The 14,828-nt window shown below is 37.9% G+C and overlaps 1 protein-coding gene across 3 annotated transcripts in view; it reads left to right on the top strand.

Moving 5' to 3' along the window:
• LOC126191580 (zinc finger protein 239-like) overlaps positions 1-14,828 on the top strand; it is a 319,091-nt gene that overhangs the window by 21,926 nt on the left and 282,337 nt on the right. For all 3 annotated transcript variants that reach the window (XM_049932511.1, XM_049932513.1, XM_049932512.1), the window contains exon 2: positions 11,410-11,982. In XM_049932511.1, the coding sequence (XP_049788468.1) occupies positions 11,410-11,982 (573 nt within the window). The remainder of the gene's footprint in view (positions 1-11,409; positions 11,983-14,828) is intronic.

The raw sequence follows: 14,828 nt of genomic DNA, 5'->3' as shown, positions 1-14,828 counted from the left end.
TCTACAAGCCATGAGCTTAATGTCATGAACTACATTATTTGAAAAATGCTAATGTTGCACACAACATCCTTTACTATGAAGCTAGAGTCATCAACAAACAAAAATATTTTAGAAACACCTGTAATACTGGAGGGCATGTCATTTATATAAATAAGGAACAGGAGCACCCCCAGCAATGATCCCTGGGGCACCCCCCTTTTGACTGTGCACTCCACTCACACCCCCACATCATAGCCATTCTCAACACTGTGGATAATAACCTTTTGCTGTCTGTTGTTAAAGTATGAGGTGAACCAACTGAGTTATTCCCTGTACTCCAAATGGTCCAACTTCGGGAGCAATATTTCGTGATCAACACAATCAAATGCCTTAGTTAAATCAAAAAAGATGCCTGTTGTTTGAAACCTTTTGTTTAATCCCTCCAGTACCTCACAGAGAAAAGAGAATAAAGCATTTTCAGTTATTAAACCACTTCTGAAACCAAACTGTACATTTGATTGTAAATTATGTGAAATAAAATGGTCAATTATCCTTACATACATAGCCTTTTCAATAACTTTAGTAAACACTGATAGTGTAGAAATTGCTCTACAATGGTCTACATGATCACTTTCTCCCTTTTTATAAAGCGGCTTTGCTGCTGAGTTCTTTAATTGTCCAGGAAACTGACCATTCTTAAAGGAAAAATTACAAATATGGCTAAATACAGGGCTGACATGTGCAGCATAGTACTTTAATATTGTGCTAGGTACTCCACCATAGCCATGAGAGTCCTTAGTCGTTAGTGATTTGATTATTGACTCAGCAGACAGCAAAAGGTCATTATTCACAATGTTGAGAATGGCTGTGATGTGAGGTCTGAGTGGGGCACAGTCAAGTGGGGTGCGCACCAGGAATAAATGTTGGGGGCACTCCCGTTCCTTATTTATATAAATGATATGCCCTCTAGTACTATGGGTAACTCTAAAATATTTCTGTTTGCTGATGACACTAGCTTGGTAGTAAAGGATGTTGTGTGCAACATTGGCCCGGTTTCAAACAGTGCAGTTCATGACCTAAGTTCGTGGCTTGTAGAAAATAAACTATTGCTAAATCACACTAAGACTCAGTTTTTACAGTTTCTAACAAACAATTCAACAAAACCTGACGTTTTAATTTCACAGAATGGGCATATGATTAGTGAAACTGAACAGTTCAAATTTCTAGGTGTTTAGATAGATAGTAAACTGTCGTGGAAAGCCCACATTCAGGATCTTGTTCAAAGACTTAATGCTGCCATTTTTGCTATACGAATGGTATCTGAAGTGAGTGATCGTTCGACCTGAAAATTGGTCTACTTTGCTTCTTTTCATTCGCTTATGTTGTATGGTATTATATTTTGGGGTAACTCTTCGCATTCTAAAAGGATATTTTTGTCTCAGAAATGGGTGGTTAGGGCAATAAGTGGTGTAAGTTCACGAACCTCTTGTTGACCCCTGTTCACAAGTCTGGGTATTTTGACATTGGCCTCTCAATATAAATATATTCCTTACTGTCATTTCTTGTTAACAGTATTAGATTATACCCAAGAATAAGCAGCTTTCACTCAGTTAATACCTGGCAGAAATCAAACCTGCATTTGGATTGGACTTTCTTAACTCTTGTGCAGAAAGGTGTGCAGTATACTGCTGAATCCGTTTTCAGTAAGCTACTGCTCAAATTCAAAAATCTTAGCAGTAATCCATGCGCTTTCAAATTGAAACTGAAGAGTTTCCTCATGGGTCACTCCTCCTGTTTTGTTGAGGAGTTCCTTGAAAAATTAAGTTGACTCTTGTTGTATTGTTGATTGCATTTACTTAAACTTATGGATTGACTTTTTTTGGATTCATAAACATTTTATTTTTATCTGTTATTACTTTTATGTTGTAATTTTGTGTACTACTGACATGTTCCATGACCTTGGAGATTTGTTCCTCAATTTAGTCCTACGAAACTTGACATGTAAATAAATCTCCCCCTTGTCAGTATCACAGAGGAGTATTTCAGACATAAATTTCAGAAACACATTTTCCAAGAGAGGTATATGAATCACTATAGGAACTAAGTTTTTATTTAATTCACCAGTAATTCTCAGAAAGTGATTGTTAAACACTGTGCATATATGTGACTTATCAATAACAGAAATACTTTTACTATGAACTGACTTTATATCATTGACCTTGTGCTGCTAACTGGACACTTCCTTCACAATTGACCATATGGTTTTAATTTATCCTGTGAATGAACTATTCTGTTTGCATACCACATACTTGTTTTCTTCCTAATAACATTTTTAGCACCCTACAATACTGTTTGTAATGAGCTACTTTAGCTCGATTGGACTACTCCTAACATTTTGATATAATTTCCACTTTGTTTTACGTGATATCCTTATTCAACTAGCCAACCACCCAGGCTGCCTTTTACTGCTAGTACCCTGTTTAGTACATTCTTATGAAAAGCAACTTTCAAAGAGCATGGGAAATGTGTTAAGGAAAGAATTATATTTGTCATCTATGTTATCAGCACTATAAGCATCCTGCCACTCCTGTTTCATAACAAGTCTTAAAAAACTCTCTGTTGCCATTGTATTAGCTTTCCTACATATTTTGTAATTATATATAACATTTGTTTGAGTACAAAAACCTTTTATGTGAAGATTTGTGCATCATGGTCTGAAAGGCCAGTCACCCTTTTACTAACAGAATACTGTTCTAGTAATGAAGAATGAATAAAAAATATTGTCAGTGGCTTTGCTTCTGTTCCCCTGCACCCTGACTGGAAAAACACAGTCTGCATCATATTCTGTGAATATATGTGATGTTATGCACAATACTGGTAAGCTCTTGAAAATTCTCAAAAATATATATTTATTAATGTAGATATAGTGAAATAAGGGGGCATTCAACATTTGAAAATACACATTATGTTATGACTTATGACAAGTTTTATTGCAAATAGTGAAAGATAATTTGAAATAAGTCAAACAACAAATTTAATTTGTATTTAATATGTTCGAATTCAGATTATCAAAGCATATGTATCTGACACACCTGATCTCACTCTTTTGAAAATGAAAAACTGGGGGTCAGCATTTGTATGTAAATAAATGAGAAAAATGCATAGATTGTACACTTACCTGATTCTTCTCTCCTTCCCACAACCTCCAGGTACACCTACAGTTACCATCCAGTGGAACTCTAATGGTTATTTTCACCACCTGTTGTGACCCTGCCACCATATCATCCTGAAATATCTATTGCCCTTCAAGAAACTCAGTCCAAATATGTCCCCCTATGCTAGTAATCACCATCCCCATTTAAAATAAAATAGAGTTGGCCCTGAAAGGGCTTCAAATGGTGTCTGTGTATTGGTACTCACAGATATTTTCAGTGATCAAGTACTGCTCTATATACCATTAGAGGCTGTGACTTGATTTTATTACTGTAATGTCTATCTCCCTCCAGAAAGGGAGCAGACATACCAAGCTATAGGTAACCTGACCCATCAACTGTCTCCACCTTTCCTCTTCCTTAGGGCCTTCAGTGTCCACAACCCTTTTCGTGGCAGTATTAAAATATCTAACCACAGCAATCTAATAGAACAAGTAATTACAGATCTTAAGCTATGTTTATTGAACAGTGGTGTTCCAACTCATTTTACTGTAGCTCATGCAACGAGCTCAGCCATCGATGTCTCATTCAGTACCTCCAGATTCCTCTCCTCTGTTCAATGGAGGATATATGACAATTTCTGTGCAAGTGATTCTTCTCAATTGTCATGTCCAACCCAGTCCATTACCCGACTGGGCACCCACCACAGTAGACCTTGAAGAAAGCAGATTGATGTGCTTTCATGTTTCAAGATACAAATACTGCATAACTGACAGTGGCAGAATTAGTGATTCCCCTTTCCGTGGTAACACTTCATTAGAAACCAGTCCCTTGGTGGCCACAGTAGAGGTCATTCTGACAATATATGTATCAACTGTCAGTGGAAAGCTTTAATTTCCTTTTAAAGACTCCATGTTTGGGCACAATACCTCGTAACACACCAGGAGGAGGACTGTTGGGAAAGATATGTTACTACCAAGCCACCCACGGCACTACTTCACGAGCTAATGGGCCAAGCTAATGCTGCCAGCTAGCAACCAATATTCCTGACATTCATACTGACCAACTGTCATCATAGAACAGTTTGTGGCACACTTAGCTTGAGCATCTGCACCTAACAGCTAACCCTTTTTATTCCATATGCACAAAGTCTGTTATTATACAGTGTATGGAACTACATAACACTCCATTCAGTGAAAGGGGCTGAAATTGGGGGGAGGGGGGGGGGGGGCAAAAAGGAAGCAAAATTGGTACCTTACCATAAATCTTGAGAAATGTAAAGTTATCTAGCTCACAAAAGGAAAGCACATAGTGTCCTATGACTGCAGTATCAGTGAGTAACAGTATGAATCAATCAACTCATATAAATATGTGGGAGTGACAGTTTGTAGGGATATGAAATGGAAGTTGTAGGAAAAGCAAGTGGCAGTCTTTGGTTCATTGGTAGAATATTTAGGAAGATGCAATCAGCCCGCAAAGAAGATTGCTTACAAAACACTCATGCAATCCATCCTAGAATGCTGCTCAAGTGTGTGGGATGTGTACCAAACAGGACTAACAGGGGATATTGAATGTATACAAAGAAGGACAGCATGAATGTTCACAGATTTGTTTGGGCATAGAGAGAGTGTCACTGTGATGCTGAAGAAACTGAACTAGCAGATACTTGAAGACAGATCTAAATCATTCTGAGAAATCCCACTTACAGTGTTTCTAGAACCAGCTCCAAGTGAAATCTAAGAATAACCTACAGCAACATATGTATCACTCCTGTAGTGACTGCAAGGACAAGATTACTAATTACGGCAAGCACAATAGCATTTAGCCAATCATTCTTACTGTGTTCCATACATGAGTTGAATGGGAAGAGGCCCAAATAACTGGTAGAATGGTAAGTACTTTCTGCCAAGCAGTTCACAGTGGCTTTCAGAACATGGATGTACATGTAAATTTGAATGTAGGTATTGATAATACTTGGTAGAAATAAATGGAAACTGACCGTACAGGGAGATTTCAATAAAGATTTCATCTGAAATAGTTCTGTTCAAGGGCAGTTAGAATTACTGATGTCCATCTTTTGTCTGATTCCTACAGTATCATTCCCAACAAGAACACTCTAGCAGTACTCAAGTTCCACAAGTGTTCCGTGTGTGGCCTCCTTTGTAGATGAGCCACGCAGTCCTAGAACCCTTCCAATAAACCAAAGTTGACCATTCACCTTCCCTACTACTGACATTATGTGCTTGTTCCATTTCATATTAATTTGCAATGTTATGCCTAGACATTTAATTGCCATGACTATGTCATGCATCACATCACTAATACTATATTTGAACATTACATGATTGCTTTTGCTACTCATGTGGATTAACTTACATTTTTTCTGCTTGCAAGCTGCCATCTATAACTCTAAGGAGAAATTATGTGTAAGTTATCATGTATCCTCCTAGTCACTCAATGATGACACTTTTCGTACACTACAACATCGTGAGCGAACAGTTGCTGATTTCTGTTCACCCTATCCATCATATCACTTACGTATACAAAGAACAAGAGCGATCTTATCACACATCCCTGCACCACTCCTAATGGTACCATGTCTCTAATGAACACTCACCATACAGACAACATACTTGCTTCTGCTACTTAAAGAGTCTTTGAACCACTCAAATGCGCGAGAACCTATTCAGATTGCTTAAACCTTTGTCAACAGTTTGCAGTGGGGCACTGTGTCAAATGCTTTCCAGAAATGTAGGAGCGTGGATTCTGCCTGTTACTTTTCATCCATGGTTCGTGAAAAGGGCAAGCTGAATTTCACGTGAACTATGCTTTCTAGATCAATGCTGATATGTGGACAGAAGTTTTCTTGTGTCAAGGAGATTTATTGTATTCTGACTTAGAAAAAGCTCAAGAAAATATGCTCAGAAAATAATTCTGAACTACTTTACAAGACTGTCCACATCATCTGCGATGAAACCATAGATACTACAGTCTATACTCAGTAAGTTAAAGCCACTTCAGACTATTGTTGCATGATTGGTGTACTTACGTACTGCTGATCATAATGTGAGTGCCCATTCTTTTATCCTTTTTGTAAATGGAAATCACTTATGCTTTTGTTCAGTTGCAGGGACTCTGTGCTGGGTGAGAGACTCACGATAAATGAAAGCTAAGGGGCCAACACCACAGAATACTTGCTGTGAAACTGAAATGGGATTCCATCTGGACCTGGAGCCTTATTTGTTTTCAACTCTTCAGTTACTTCTGAATGTGTCTTCTTCTGTGTCTTCCATATGGGAATCTGTGCGATGGTCAAACGATGAAAAGTCTGTACGCTCCTCCTGCATGAATAATTTTTTAAAAGAAAAATTTAAAACTTCAGTTCTCATTTTCCTGTATCCTATTTTCACACCAGACTGGTTGATGAGTGACAGTATAGAAGCCATTGACCTGCTTAGCGATTTTATGCAGGGCCAGAATTTTCTTGAATTCTCAGCAAGATCTTATGATGGTGGAAGTTGTTGTATGTTTCGCTCATCGACTTTTTATAAACACGTTAATTTATACTAATTTTACCTGTCAACATCCCTGCATTGTTTTTTTGAACTGAGGGTGTGACAATCTGTTTCTTCAGCATTTACCAAATTTTATTATTTAGCCATGGTGGGTTTTTTCTTACTCAGAACATACTTTTTCAGAGGGCAACATACGATCAGTTTAAGCTTTGCCCGGAAATTCTCTGTGTCTGTCGTACTGGAACTAAATGATGTCCATTCATTGTCTAAATATGATGCTTAACAACTGCTAATCTTCACTTTCCAGTATACAAACTCTCCTAGTCTTTGTGATGGCTTTATTAACTTAAGTATTCATTGTCACTATGACATCTTGATCACTAATCCCTGTTGCTACTGACACTGTCGATATGGTCAGGCCTGTTTGTAGCTACAAGGTTCAAAATATTTCTATTGTGTCTGGGTTGTCAAACTAGCTGCTCAAGGCTGTTTTCGGAAAATAATTCTGAACTATTTTACAACTGTCCATGTCATCTGCGATGAAACCATAGATACCACAGTCTATAATCAGTAAGTTAAAGCCACCTCAAACTATTAATGCATGATTGATGTACTTCTGTACTGCTGATCGTAGACTTTCTTTGAATGTTGCTACAACTGTTACACTGGAATCTGGTGGCCTGTAAAAACATTCTATGATTAACTTGATAGGTTGCTTACTCGTTACCGGATAACTAAGCAGTCAGACTCAATTTTGACGTCAGTACACATAATATCTTTGTTGACTGCAACAAACACTCCCCCTCCAATTGTGTCTTACCTTTCTTTTGAATATACATTCCATCCTCATTAAATATTTTGGAGCTTTATACTTCAGTGTTTATTCATCTCTCAATTATGAGCATAATTTGAGTGTGACAGCTTTCTTTGAGCACAGTAAATTCGGGGACTTTGTCACTTTATCAATCTACAGTTGGAGTTTTGACATTTGAAGTGTCTTTACTTTGACATGATCTACTTTTTCTCTCTGTGAACTGACTGCTGAGCATTCAGCTGAGAACCTTAAACTATCACGTAGCCATAAAAAAATGCGCACTTCACAGGTGCAGTGTTACCCTACTAGCTGCTTGCTATGTGTAGTGCACTGCTGAGCTATCAAGAGGAATCCTACAATTCTGTATCCCATAACACAAGTCCATAAATCTGTAGCCCAGATCGTCACAGGACCGAGGGAACCTCTTGTTGGGACCCTCCACTTGGCTCTTACCAAAGGACCCTGATCATTTCTGGGTATGATACTACAAATTAAAAACTACCAGTAAACCATCTACCATATACATCTACTACGGATCCTTCAGTTAAGTTCATACAATACAAAAACTGAAGAAGCAGCTCAAAAACTGTGTTTCAAAAAGCTGGTCCACAAATCTAACCTTATGTGCATCTTTTGTTATGTGTTTGACAAATTTACTGTTGCATGCATTCCACTCCTTGAAATGGCCTGTTCCAGATATTGTTGTAATGTTCTCAAAATGAGGTAAAAATGGGACAAGTCAGAAATTGAATCTCCAGGAAGTAATCTATCAGATATATTGACATTTGAAAGTGGTTATATTTCTGCCTATGGGCATAAGGAATAAATATTTCAGTATCACAATAGACAGAAGAATAAATTAACAAAGAAAAAAGTGGTTTGAGGCCAGACAAGTTGACATATACGAGGGCGAGTCAAATGAAAACCTTAAATTTGTAATAACAGATCGAAATTTTGCGCCGTTATCCTATAAGTTGGTAAGCGTGCTACAAATAGCGTGCAGAATGGCCTGTAGGTTGCAGCATAGTGCAGATGCACACATACCGCCACAGTATCAGCATAAAGATGGCCGCCCCACCTGCGGCTTGCACCAGGGAAGAACAGCACTCTGTTATTTGGTTTTTGCAAAGTGAAGGTGCGAAACTATTGAAATTCATCGATGAATGAAGGTTCAGTACGGTGATGCATGTTTGTCACAGCAGCAAGTCTGTGAATGGAGTAGGAAGTTCGCAAATGGTGTGAATTCAGTGGAAGATGCTTCTCGTCCAGGTCAGGCACAACAAGTTGTGATTCCACAGAACATTGCAGCAGTTGAAGCCATAGTGAAGGAAAGCTGCCGAGTGTCACTGAATGACATTGCAGCTTGTTTACAGATGAGTCATAGGACAGCACACCACATTGTGCATGATGTGCTCCAGTTTCACAAAGTGTCTGCAAGATGGGTGCCACGGCAGCTGACTCATGAAATGAGAGAACGAAGTGTTGATGCTTATGAAGAACTTCTTCAGCGCTTTGAATGAGAAGGTGATGGGTTCCTTGTGAGAATTGTTACTGGGGACAAGACCTGGGTTCACTTCCACAAAACGGAAACGAAGAGAGCGAGCAAAGAATGGCGCCATTCCTCATTACCAAAACCAAAGAAGTTTCGAACAGAACCTCCTCACCCATCATACTCGCCAGACCTTGCCCCCAAGTGATTTCCGTATGTTTGGACCATTCAAAGACTCAACGGGAGGAAAGAAGTTCGGTTCTGATGAAGAGGTATGCCACACAGTGCATGAGTGGTTGCGCGGACTACCAAAAGAATTTTTTTCCAAAGGAATTTATGCACTTTGTAAGCACTAGAGGACTTGCATTGATTGTGGGGGAGATTATGTTGAAAAGTGATACAGCTTTGTACCACTTCTACCCAATAAATAACATTTAAAGAAATATTTAAGGTTTTCATTTGACTCACCCTCATAATTATTTAAGATTTAGTTTATTGAGGATTTAAGCATTGTGTACATTGCACATTTGAACAGGGAGTGGACAAGAATATGGAAACAGCAAGAACATAACATATTACCAAGCTTAACACAGTGTAGGAAACCTGTTAGCATTCAAAACAGCTTCCAGTCATACAGTTTTAAATATGACTGGCTCTCAGCAACTATATACAAGTTTTAACATAAGAATCACACACCCAGCTGGTTGCAAGTAACTGTATGGTACATTGACCCAGGTTTCGTCCCATGATGGTGTTTTACTACTTTTCGTGTGTGTAGTATATATCTTTGATACAATACCTTTTGAAACGCAAAACACTTTGGCTACATTGGATACAGAAGCAATCACCCTACAAGCACCAGCAATTTGCCCACATTAGAATTCTCTTAGCTCTGATGTAATGCACTCACAACTACACAGGACACTGTTCTGACCAACACTGACTTGCAGCATATTGAGGATGATGCACAGGTGTAATTTGAGATCAGATACAACAACGAAACCTGCAGGCTTGGCTACCATTTTCATTTATGTTCATGCACCTGTTTCATATGGTGTTTCCCTATGTTTGTCCGACCTGTTTACACACACACACTTCGAAACGTTAGCTGTTAATGCCTAAATTAATGGCACACTACTCATGTTCATCTCATTTTTAGATTAGATTATATTAGATTAGATTTACTTGCATTCCAGGTGACCCATAGTGAGGAAGTCCTCCAGGATGTAGAACATGTCAAAAAAAACAAAAATACATGACAAATATTTACAACTAAAACAAATAAGCTAATGTACCTTTCACAGGTCCAAAGTGGTATGATTGTCATTTTCTTTTTTTAATGTAAACTATATGAAAGGATCATTTTACAACACTCATTTACTAAGATTGCATTAATGCACTGAACTTAAAATAAAAAAAAAAATGTTTTTTTTATTTTTATTTTTGAGGTAATAAACATATAATAGAACTACTGCAATACTTATTGACAAATTTAATTAAGGAATAAATATATTGGGAAACAGTAGTCAGTATCCCTAGTTCCCTAAACAGGCCTCTGCAGGATGTTCTTGAGTTCACACCACATAAAAATCTTATGTTTTCTGCCTGGAAAACTTTAGCTTGGCTTGATGAATTACCCCAAAAAATAATCCCATATGACATTATGGAGTGAAAGTAAGCATAGTATGCCAGCTTTTTCATTTTTATATCCCCTATGTCTGACAGAATTCACATTGCAAATAGAAATTTGTTTAGATGCTTCAGCAGTTCTGTGGTGTGCTCCTCCCAGTTGAATTTATTATCAAGCTGTAATCCCAAGAATTTAACACTGTCCACTCCTTCTATCTGCTTATCATCATGTGTTAGGCATATGGGGGACACCTCTTACAATTTCCGAATTGCATGTAGTTTATTTTTTCAAAGTTAGTTTGGCTAAGAATCAGTGATTAATGTCCACAAATATTTTATTAGCCAGTCCTTCTAAGACTACACTTGATTTGCTATTTATTGCAATGTTTGTATCATCGACGAACAAAACAAACTTGGCATCTGGTAATGTTACTGATGAATGGTCATTGATATACACAAGAAAAAGTAAGGGCCCTAAGATGGAATCTTGTGGGATCCAACATGTAACTAGTTCCCAGTAGGATGTTGTCTGATAGCTTAATACATGTCTCTTCCCTAATAACACCCTTTTTTTCGTGCCAGAGATATAAGATAATGAACCATTTTGCAGCATTTCCTGTTAGCCAATGTGTGGTCTGCCCCCCTCCCCCCTGTCTCTCTCTCTCTCTCTCTCTCTCTCTCTCTCTCTCTCTCTCTCTCTCTATCTCTCTCTCTCTCTCTCTCTCACACACACACACACACACACATAGCAGCTAATACATAATAGTAAAATACTTATGAGTTAACTGGTTTTATGATCTCAGTTTTCTTAACTTTTTCTGTTTGTTACAGTTCACTTGAATCCAGGGATTGCTGCACAACTCCAGAGGATTGCCCCATCATTAAACACCACAGATGATGTGCATATATGTGGAGGCTGCAAGCAGAGTTTTCCAGACATAAATTTATTTGTTGAACACAAGCATGCAGGATGTGCAGTGTCATCTCAGAACCCTTTATCTGTTATGGGCATATCACTTGATCAATCAGCTCTGAATTATATCTCCAGCAGTCGAGACAGCAGTGTGTCTAACCCTACATCACAGTATTTCAGAGTTATTCTCAATGGCAATAACGTACCATTGCATCTGCAGAGTGGTCCCTGTGAACAAGAGTCTCTCCAGCCATTGCTTGTCACTCCATACAAAAAATCATCAGCTGCTACATCAGATCAGCATGATTTTAGTGTGGAATCGTGTAGTACTCAGAACTCTGTCATACAGCCACCAAAGAAACTACAGAAGTCCAAGCAAGTTGACAGAACAGTACATACAAAGTCATTATCTACTGATGAAACTGTTCCTGTAAATGCTGCAGATGGAAGTGTTCCTATAAATGGTACAGATATTTCTTGTCATGAACAGGGTCAGTATAGAATTTTATTACATCTATTTCTGCTGTGCAATCTGAATGAATTCACTCATCTCTGTATCAGCACTTTATTTTCATCTGTGAATATTTTCAACATTGTTATTTGGGACATTGACTTGTATATCCAGTGCAGTTCTGCACCCTCCCTTCTCTCCCCTTTCCTACCACACACTCTCAGTTTTTATTAGAATTGGTCCTTTGATTAAAGAAATTGTTTCAGTACTCACCAAAAATGATTTAGCTGAATAACAGAGAATCAAATTCAAGCTATCCATTGAACCTGGCTCCAAATTAATACAAACCCATAGTGACACTATTGTGTTACCCTCCTCAGCATTGCAGTCATATAACTAGATTGACAAGAACTGTGTGTAAAAGATTTTACTTAGTAAAGTGATTACTTTCAAGGTTTAATTGGCATATCCTGGAAAATGGAACTAGTTTCTTAGTCTGTTTCAACCACTGTAAACCTCAGTAGAATGCATGATATTTTAGTTTTATTTAATTTGATATATAAAAAATCTACTCACCAAGCGACGGCAGAATACACACATAAAAGACTGTTGTGACTGGCAAGTTTTCGGAGCCAGTGGCTCCTTCTTCAGTCAAAGGGCTGAAGGGGAAGGAAGAAGCGTGAAGGAAAAGAACTGGAGAAGTTTATGCAAAGGGGTAGATTTTGGGAAAGTCACCCAGAACTGCGGGTTAGGGGATATTTACCATATGGGATGAGAAGGAAAGGCTAGTCTCCCCAGACCCGTGGTTCTGGGTGACTTTCCCAAGATCTGCCTCTTTTCCTAGACATCTCCAGTCATTTTTCTTCACGTTTCTTCCTTCCCCTTCAATCCATCTGCGTGAAGAAGGAGCCACTGGCTCTGAAAGCTTGCCAATCACAACAGTTTTTTATATGTGTGTTCTGCTGTTGCTTGGTGAGTAGATTTTTTGTCCATCCAATTAAATTATATTGTCAGAGCTTCTTAAGAGATTTATTTGTATGTCTGTGCCTGATGTGTGATGTAACAGAAATAATTTAAGCCTAGGTCAGAATGTATGTGTAGATGACAAGTTATTCACCACACCATCCATCCGACATAGAGTGTGTTTCTGTAAATATTGTCTCATATTCTACAAAAAATTGTTTTGAGTTGAGATTCCATTGCAGCAATTTTTAATGTTATGCAGCGGTGTTCACTGAAATACAGTTAGCCTGTTTTCAGTGTTGTTAGTCAATAATACTGTGTGAAGTTTATTTTACTTGAGCTGTTTTCATGTTTCATGGATCATAGTTGTGACCTCTTGCTAGAATTTTATTAAGTCAATCTTACAATTACAGTCCACTTTCTCAGTGAAAATTATGACAATATGCTGCAACTTACATATTAGGTGACTTATGTTTTATGGACATTAGGTTGTGGTCCGAGGCATATTTCTCTGCCTAACGTCTTTTTTTAAATTATTTTTTCCCCCTCTTCGAGTGCTGGAGACATCATCAGAAGCTATAATGATTCAAACAGCAGTTACAGTCTCAAACAAGCTCAACAAACTGAACTATTTATACATACCTTCACTTTCGGATTTGTTATAGCCTATAATGATGCCTCATTAGAAGATAAAATTTGGCAAAGATTTATGCCTTGGACCATAGGCTAATGCTCATAGAATAAAAATCACTAAGTACACACATGCTAAGCATGAAAGCCTGCATTGTATAATTTACATGATTGTCTAAAGCAGGGACAGCCCAGAATTTGGCTCATGAGCCATGCCCTGGAACGAGTGCCATTGTGCTCACCTTGGCGGCTGCATACTTCTCCCACTGCCACACCATGATTTCTGAGTGGTAGAAGGGGTCATATTTAGATAACAGTGCAGTCACACTGCATATGACTTTTTTTTTCATATTTAACAACATAGATCCCAAGTGAAATAAATTTTCAGTATTGCTTAATTGTTTTTGGTGCACTGCAGACAGAATATAATTTTTATCTTGTATAAACTGCCAGCATACTGACAGAAGTAGATAATTTCACAAATTTTTTGCACTCACATTGCCACGTAATCTTGATGTTTCATAATCGTAGAATCACACACGCACATGTTGATCGAAATATTATTCCACTTTTGCAACCTCATTATGGAGGGAGACATGGAAACTGTATCCGAAAAAAGTAATGTAGAAATCCTGGGGAGCTTTAATGTCAAAGGATTTTTCTTTAAAACAGGAATTACATTGAAGATCAATCAGTTACATTTGCTCATGTACATGGCCACTTTCAATGGTAAATGATCGCGGAAACAGCTTGAAAACAGATGTAAGATTGACAGTGTCCTCAAAATGTTTTGAAATCTATCCTTATAATTCTTTTAAGGCCGCAATGAATTCTTCAAACCCTGTGTTTTCTGTAATGCTAGTGAGTTTAGGAAACAGGACTGTGTTTGTTGGAATTCGTCCCTTCTACAATGCAATTTTCTTTTTAAATGCATCCCCATCAAATCAGAAATAGGTTTTTTCTTACCTTTTAGTATCTTACTGTTGGCAGTATGCAGTCAAATCAACTTAAAATGTGAGGTCTGCAATCAATTCCAGATATTCTAATTTTAGTTCAATCCTTTTCCTTTCATAGATTCATCGCTAGAGTATTTTAAATCGAAAAATCATTCCAGACATGCCCCTTGACTTAACCAACATCCTTTTCAGTAATATATAAAGACTACATACTCTTCAATCAGTTCCATCAAAATCTCTTGCAATTGACAGTGGTATGATGTGTAAGACTTCATATATTTTACTATTTGTACTGGCAATTTCTTCAAGTGCTCCATGCCTGCAGTTTTAACACAAA

Source organism: Schistocerca cancellata, chromosome 6 (genome assembly GCF_023864275.1).
Source record: "Schistocerca cancellata isolate TAMUIC-IGC-003103 chromosome 6, iqSchCanc2.1, whole genome shotgun sequence".
NCBI classification, from domain to species: Eukaryota; Metazoa; Arthropoda; class Insecta; order Orthoptera; family Acrididae; genus Schistocerca; species Schistocerca cancellata.
The sequence above is the reverse complement of the archived record's forward strand: the minus strand, read 5'-3'. Positions and strand labels throughout refer to the sequence as shown.